At 37.8% G+C, this 8,269-nt stretch overlaps 1 protein-coding gene across 1 annotated transcript; it reads left to right on the forward strand.

The window, feature by feature from the left end:
• The first annotated feature begins 616 nt into the window (after positions 1-616).
• LOC131330137 (protein trichome birefringence-like 39) lies at positions 617-7,407 on the forward strand. Its single transcript, XM_058363629.1, has 5 exons — positions 617-1,014; positions 1,169-1,340; positions 5,860-6,035; positions 6,125-6,283; positions 6,892-7,407. The coding sequence occupies exons 1-5, from the start codon at positions 722-724 to the stop codon at positions 7,178-7,180; spliced, it is 1,089 nt and encodes a 362-aa protein (XP_058219612.1). The 5' UTR covers positions 617-721; the 3' UTR covers positions 7,181-7,407.
• The last annotated feature ends 862 nt before the right edge of the window (positions 7,408-8,269 follow it).

The following is an 8,269-nucleotide window of genomic DNA, read 5'->3' on the forward strand; positions in this document are numbered from 1 at the left end:
TTTTTTACATCACTTCCCTACAAGTATATTTTTGTACCAAAAATACACTTGCAATGGAGTGCCGTTAACAAAAAATAGAGTGGCAAAATTATTTTCCTATTTTTATATGTATATGTACAAATATGTGCACTGGTTATCTCCTTGAAAAGAATTGTATATGGACTTATGAGACATACACATGAGTGCATTAATTTGCAGATCAATTTACAATTTCGATTTTGGGGTAGTACAATTAGGATCCATTTATTTGCAGAAATAGATGTGTGTATATGGACCCACATACTCCAAACCCAATTATGTCCATAACTATTCCTATATTTTAGAATTGTGTTCCTAAACTTTTAATATTATTACAATTTACCCTATTTCTATTTCTCAAAAATTCTTTGAACAATGAACGCCTTCCTGTTACACATAACACATTTTGTAGGGACAACACTTTATAGTTTATATATATACCAACAAAAAGGACCACTATTGTTTCCTCCCTCATGTCTCGAAAGAAAATAATTCAAACCAACCCCACATGCAGTACTCAAAAATCAAATCCAAAAGATTGCACAATTGATGTCAGAAAGTAAAAATGACTTTGAGGTGGAAAAGTGGAAACCATGTGCAGCCGTAGCTCCTCTCTCTCTCTCTCTCTCTCTCTCTCTCTCTCTCACACACAAAATATATGCCTCTAGTTGTACGCATTTGACAGACAACTCTTGGGTCCAAGATGGGTTTCCAATTCAAAGCTCTGTTTTTTTATCTTTCTATGTTTCTGTTTTCATACCAAACAAAAGCAGAGCAATTCATTGATAATAATTCTAGCAGCAGTTTTACCGCTAGGAAGCTTGCCAGTGGGTGCAATTATTTCAGCGGCAAATGGGTATACGATTCCTCATACCCTCTCTACGACTACTCCACTTGTCCCTTCATAGATCCAGAATTCAACTGCCAAAAGTACGGCAGAGCTGATAAAATGTACCAAAATTACAGGTGGCAGCCCTTCTCATGTGACCTACCAAGGTACTCGATCTTTCTCACATACCCACACACACACTTTCTCTCTCTCCGTCTCTCTCTCTCTCTCTCTCTCTCTCTCTCTCTCTCTCTCTCTCTACATTTTCTCTTTCTACCATTATTTGTATAAAATGGGTATGCATTTGTAAAAATGGTGCAGGTTTAATGGGTTGGAGTTTTTGGAGAGGTGGAGGGGGAAGAAGATTATGTTTGTGGGTGACTCGCTGAGTTTGAACATGTGGGAGTCACTGAGTTGCATGATTCATTCATGGGTTCCAAAGGCTAAGACCACTTTCATGAAGAATGGCTTGCTTGGCTCAGTTACATTTGAGGTGAGTTTGGTATTTTGTTGCTCTGTTTTCTTGTGAACTTTTTTTTTTTTTTTCGACAGCACTCGACACACTTAACAAAGGGACTACAAACTCACCGTTCACTAGCACGATCCACGTTTAAAGTCGGAGCATTTCACTAGCACGATCCACGTTTAAAGTCGGAGCAAATGTTCTGTTTGAATTATTTTCGTGTGAAGTTAACTTTTAAGCCAAATTTATTGTTTGCAGTGCATTCACTTCTTGTGTCTTTTGACAGAGTCTTAAATTTGGAAAGGTTATTATGTTTTTGTCTTTGTCTGCCTCCAAATCCGCCAGTTTAGTCAAAATCTTTATCTGATTGGAATGTCTGATCAATGTGTTAATCGGAGTCTGATTAGACTGCGCAAATACTCTATTTGATGAAATTATTGTCACGTGGTCCACCACGTTTAATGTTGTTGTACATCTTTTTAGAACAATCAAATAAAATAGTAGTAACTCACTGAGCCACTGACCCTTCAATTTTGCCGACTCCGTTTCATTATGATTCATATTTTTTGAATATTTATTTTTTTTAAACAGGTTATTTTCTCATAATGCATTACTATTAATTTCAAAAATAAATACTTATTGAACAGAACCTGAATCTAAGCTAGGAAGCACATGTAATCTAATTACACTTCTTTCATATAAAACGATAGCCTCGAATGTAAGATTACATATGTGTAACGTAGTATTTTGAGCTCCGGATTATATTTAATATCTCTCTTTGCCTAACTGGCGAAGACGAACTCCATATTTTTGCCGCTCCTAACCTAAAATTATGGCTTTGTCCATGCGTGTTAGACATGATGACACACTTTAACTTGTTTAGCGAGTAGAGGACACGGGTGATCCATTTGTATGTTGCTCGTTTTCATTTGCCTCAACCACCGCAACACCACATTATAATTCAGGATTACCTAAAATTTTCCTTCGTATTTTCCCAATCTTTCATTTTTTTTTTCATTCAAATTTCGATTTCCGGTAATCTGAATGAAAATTGAGAAGATTGGATAGAACACTTACACACATCGGATTGAGCTAATTTTTTCTGGGCTCATTCAATTTTTTTAAAATTTTATTAAACGGCTCGAAACATCCGTGCGGGACTCAGAATGAGCCCCGCATGCAGTGGCGTAGCCAAGAATTAACGACAGTGGGGGCACTTTTTAAACACACTTCAAAAAAAAATTAATTAGTGACACCAAAATAATAAAAGAATGCTTGTGTGCTAAAAATAATTATAAAAAAAAAAAAGCTAAGACATTTACTAAGGAAGGTAGTAATTTCATAAACTATCAAAACAAATCAATTGTTTAAATTGTCTTAACGGACCAAGTCTAATACTAGCAGTTAGATACAATAACTAAAATGTTAATATTCAGCAATCTTGATCCAATCAGAAAAAATGTGCTTTTCTTTTCAAATTTTATGCTTAAACCTCTAATTTCGTCACGCGTTGTGAGTTCTATCGATAAAGACAAGATTATTTTCAAAATTGTGAATAATTAATGAAGCATAATCCATATAACCCATGGTTTAGCCACTTACAAATTTGGACATTATGTATTGAGGAGTTTCAAATAGTGAGTGGTGACTCTCTTTTTATTCATTAAACATCTCACTTCGCAAGTGTGGTGGAATTGTTGTAATATTGGAAACAAAAAGTTGAGAATGAAATATATACAAAATGTATTAAAGTGATTAAACAAAGAACAATTTAAGAAGCCAATTAGAAGGAAAAAATATAAAATCTGAAAAAAAAAAAAAAAAAAGAGTATTCAGTGGGGGCGCGTGCCCCCACTCATCCTCAAGTGGCTCCGCCACTGCCCGCATGGCGATCAGCTCGCAGCCACTGTCGGTGGCCATGGACGGGTTGTTTCTGTCGCACATGAGACAGGTTTTTTTGTTTTTTTTTTTTTGGTTCAATCGGAAAAAAACACATGAGACAGTTGTTTGACAATATGAAGGGTGAAAAAGTAGGCGAAGCAGACAGGATGCTTTGTTTTTGTCTTGTCTTTTGAGCTGATATCTCACATTCCTGATTGCTTTCCCAGTAATTTATTGTTTTTTTGATCCGACAGTAATTTGAGTATTGTTTCCTTCGTCCAATATATACGTCTAAAAAGAACCGAAAGATTAACTTTTTAGAAAGTTGATGACATTCTCTGCACGGAAATTGATTTTGACACTCCTTATTAGCACTCAATTTTTTGTCTTTTATCCTATGTGAAATTTCTAAATTACCCTTTATTTTTTAAGTGTTCATCCGCTTTAAGAGATAATTTGGTAATTTCAAATAATAAAAAAAGACAAAAAGTGAAGCGCTGATGGCTAAAAGTGGAGTGCCAAAATAAATTTTGTACTGTAGTAATAATGTTTTGTGGCGTTGCAACTTTTGCGACTAGAAAGAAAATATGGAAATTGAAACTTCAAATTAAAGTTCAATTTTTGCGACTAGAAAGACTGTGAATTGATTGACCAATTTTCTACTGTAGGATTAACTAACTCCACTTCAATTAAACTTATTGCAATTTTTATTCTTTTTTGGCCTTTGTAACTTTATGATTAACCTGCAGTGCATGCTTCATTTTAGGCAGTGTGAGTTCCCATTTGTTTGTAGACATACTACTTCGGTTGCACATGTTTTAGCTAGTTTGAGTTTGCGAGGATCTGCTGGTAGATGTGGAAACCTAGATCTCTTGTTTAGTTGTTGACTTTTATTGAACACGATAACCATTTTGGGGAAGAAGAAAAAAAAAAAAAAACTAATGTAGTCTTTTTTCCAAAGTACTTTTTTCAATTAGTTGAATGCTTTTATCAGTTTCTGTGAAATTTGAGGTGGATAATAAATTCTGGACCACATTCCTCATTAGAAGGGGGGTCACAAGGTCAGTGCAGAAATATTGAATGCAACTCTAGGTGTGTTACTGTGTTCTACTAACTCAAATAAGTACTTATTTTTTTAATTAAATGTGATGTATTATAAGAAAATGACCCGTCTCGTAAAGCAAGAAATAAGTACTTTAAAAATAAGAATCTTAGCGGAACGGGGCCAGACAAACTTAGACGGGGAGACCTTGTGTGGACAACTATTGCGTGGTACAACGAGGGGTTGGTTCACTAGTGGAAATTCGACAAGGGCCAAGATGCAAGTGGTCAGAGCCTTTTATTTGGGATAAACATACTCATAACACCACATATACATGGTAGGATCTTAGCTTCGGTCCCGATATAGGTGCGGTGGAGTCCCTATAGATAGTGCCCGAAATTGTGCGGTCCTCCCTCTCTCTCGCACAATTTTGGTCATGTGATTTGGTTAATACTCGATGGAAACAGGCGGAAGCATCTGGATCACTTGTCTTTGCTTTTCCTATTTACAGTAATTTGTGAATTTGACACTCCCTTGATTTCATCAAGAATCACAATTTTTACACCCTTACACTTTGTAATTACGTTGACACCCCTTGTCAGATGACCTGTTAAGCTCTCTCAAAAAGAACCATTTAAGTTAAATAAGCCTACAACCACAATCACTTGCGCAAACTAACACACAATCTCTCTCACATTTAGTGTGGGAGTTGTAGGATTGTGTGTTAGCGTGAGAGAGTTGTACGATTTGGTTGTACTTTAACAAGTAAACTATGATAGATTATAACGTTCTCCTGGGGCCGGATTTGTTAGAAATTGCACCTACGTACCATCCCAAAAGATTTAGTGAGAGCTTGGATTTAACCCCACCCAACCTAGTTGACCTTATCGGGCTCGGATGGTCCGGTTCATTTTCACATACCTAAAAAACGAAGCTACGAATTTAGCATATTTTCTTCTCTTTTGTCACTATATTCAAGAACGAAAAAGTTGTTAAATTTCAATGGTGAATGCTACCGAACTTTGTAGACCATAACTGATTAGGATAGTAATTGGTCACCCATGCCCAGTCTCAAGTAGGAAGTTTTAGGGTCAATCATGATAAGAGGCAAGGTTTGATTACTTCTTCCATAGTAAGATGGTTCTTTAGTATTTGGATCAACAGGTACGCATTACCCCGAATCTCCAGTCTCTCTTTGCGAGAGGAACACTATTTTCCAAGAACATGACAAGACTTGAGCCATTTCCCTTGCCAAAGCTACCTATAATCTATTGGCAAATTATAGTTTTGCCAAATGTGGTGCAAGATTTGGTCTCTATATCTTTTCTGAAGGGCTATAGCTAAACTCTTGTCTATACATATCATGTATCACCGGAGACCATTGTCAAGTATTCATTTTTTAGCACTGTGGCCCGCCAGCTCTATCTATGACAATGCAGCAATGCTCTAAGAGCCACACACATACCTCACCAGTATATATAGTCGGTTGAAGATGTGACTGTCCAGACTTTGTTAAAAGTTTGTGCAACTGCTCAGCTTCGATACGTTATTGGACATCGGTCTTATACCAGTTCGAGTAACCATCATGATACTTCATAACTACATTTACCTGAACTTCATATGCAGGATTATGGAGTCAAGTTATTACTGTATCGCTCACCGTATCTAGTAGATCTCGTACACGAAAATGGAGGATGGGTTTTGAAATTGGACTCAATCCTGCAAGGCAGGGCATGGAGAGGCATGGACATGCTCATTTTTAACTCTTGGCACTGGTGGACACACACTGGAAGAACTCAGCCGTACGACTACTTCACGCCTTTTTCAGCAGACCGATAACAGATAGTAAGTGTACCCATTTTGGAAGTTTAATTTTGGAATTTTATTGCAGTTGGGACTATATGCAAGAAGGGGCCAAATTCTACAAAGATATGAACCGTTTGGTTGCTTATTACAAAGGGCTAACCACATGGGCGAGATGGGTCAACCGAAACGTCGACCCTTCCAAAACCAAAGTGTTCTTCCAGGGAATTTCCCCTACACATTATGAGTAAGCCAATTCTCCTCTTTCAGTGATCTACTAGTTATTATGCTTTTTTCTTTCCCTAAGATGAAGACATGCATGCATATGTGAACATGCAGTTGATTAGTTAGCATTGTATTCATGTATAGTTTTATCACATTCTTTTCCTTTGTACCTTTCGAATCCTTGTTACGCGGAAACAAGCTATGTCGATCTACCACGAACAATAAAGGAAACGAAACAGTCACACATACACGAGAACACAATATATACATGGTTCGTCGGTGCATCTGCGTCCATGAGGGAAGGGAGAAAGAATCCACTATCGCACAATAAAGATAACAACGCTCCAACCTCATCCTCCCTACTGTATCTCTCTGTTTCTGTGAAGTTCTCTCACAAAATCGCAAGCCCTAACTCCAAAAGTACATTACGTATGCCTCCGAGCTCTTGGCTCCGTAAGAGGCCTCTTCAGTAACTTTGAGTTCAACAAATACAACACACCTCACAGCAAATCTATATTTAATATTTATTTGATGATTTCATGCTTCCCAAAATACAAGCACATACAGAAGGTAGAGTTAAATATTGCGATGGATCGCTTCAATTAGTTGATACTTGTTTTTTAAAACCAGAGGGAAAGATTGGAATGAGCCATCAAAGTCATGTTTCGGGGAGGAGCAACCATTCTTCGGCACAAAGTACCCTGCAGGCGTACCTTTGGCCGCAGCAGTTGTGAACAAGGTATTGAGCCGGACTAGGAAGGTTTATTTGCTCGACGTGACAACCCTCTCACAATATCGCAAGGATGCGCACCCAACCATTTACAGTGGGCAGCACAGTGGTAAGGATTGCAGCCACTGGTGTCTTCCGGGGGTGCCAGATACTTGGAACCAGCTCCTCTATGCTGCTCTCATTAGTTGAACACAAGAATCGGTAACACTGTATTAACTTATTTGGAAGATGTATCACTGTCTCCGTGATATGGATTTCTATCTCAATTTCCATTTTACTAGGCATTAGGGTATAACAATGTCATTGCTTGAATTGTAAAGTGTTGCATTCTTTTGGGCAAGAATGATGAAGGCTCCATCCAACTAGGTTAGGCCAATTGAACACTCTTCTATAGTTCTATAATTTAAGGTCAGAGAGTCGTCTTGCCAGAAGTGAAGCTCGATTGTTTATCCCTCGTTACGGATTTTCTTTATTGAGTAATTTTTTTAGCTTGTTTGTATGATTTGGTTATCATAGGACGTTTGCAGTTTAATGTAATTTTCGTGATACGTACGAATTCTCTCTTATTCATTGGAAGAGAGGACAATAAGAGAGAATGCTTATAGCAGCGCGCTGACTGGCCGATGCATGTGGATCTCACAAGATGCACGTGGGATCCACACATACCTAAATAGCCGGATCTGTGTATGAAGCATTATCGAAATTGGAAGAGAGGACAATAAGAGAAAATGCTTATAGAAGCACTGACTGGCCGATGCACGTGCAAGATACCAGAAATTCACCAACTCCAAAGACTTTGAGAGGCAGGCAATGGTCAGTTCGCCAAGGCAGTCGACGGGGGTGTTCCGAAGGTTTGTGGTATAGCCGAGCCAAACCTGGGAGGAAGACTCCGAAGAATCCTACCAACACTCTCGGTAAGCGGTGAATCTTTCTTAAGTAGACTGCGGTATCGCACAAGACTTGGCTCGTGTTTCTGAAATATAGTTTGTATCTCGTTCATTATAATCTGTATCGTTTATGTATTCTGTAATTGCAAAGTTATCAATAAAATTGTTATTTGGAATCCTGTTTTTGCCGAATTTCTTAAGCTTGTTGAGAAAATACGGCAATCACAATAACAATTCCATTGATAATTCCAAATTTATAGAATGTAAACTATAGACAGATTATAATGAACGAGATACAAATTGAATTTCTCATGAAACAAGAACCGAGTCTATGTGATACCACAGTCTCCTTAAAAAGATTCACTGCCTACCAAGGGTGCGGTAGGGTTCG

This window comes from Rhododendron vialii, chromosome 6a (genome assembly GCF_030253575.1).
Source record: "Rhododendron vialii isolate Sample 1 chromosome 6a, ASM3025357v1".
NCBI lineage: Eukaryota > Viridiplantae > Streptophyta > Magnoliopsida > Ericales > Ericaceae > Rhododendron > Rhododendron vialii.

Coding starts and splice junctions, on each gene's coding strand:
- LOC131330137 (XM_058363629.1), top strand. CDS start 722: ATGGGTTTCCAATTCAAAGCTCTGTTTTTTTATCTTTCTATGTTTCTG. Junction 1,341..5,859: donor TTGGCTCAGTTACATTTGAG/GTGAGTTTGGTA, acceptor CTTCATATGCAG/GATTATGGAGTCAAGTTATT. Junction 6,036..6,124: donor CACACTGGAAGAACTCAGCC/GTACGACTACTT, acceptor ATTTTATTGCAG/TTGGGACTATATGCAAGAAG.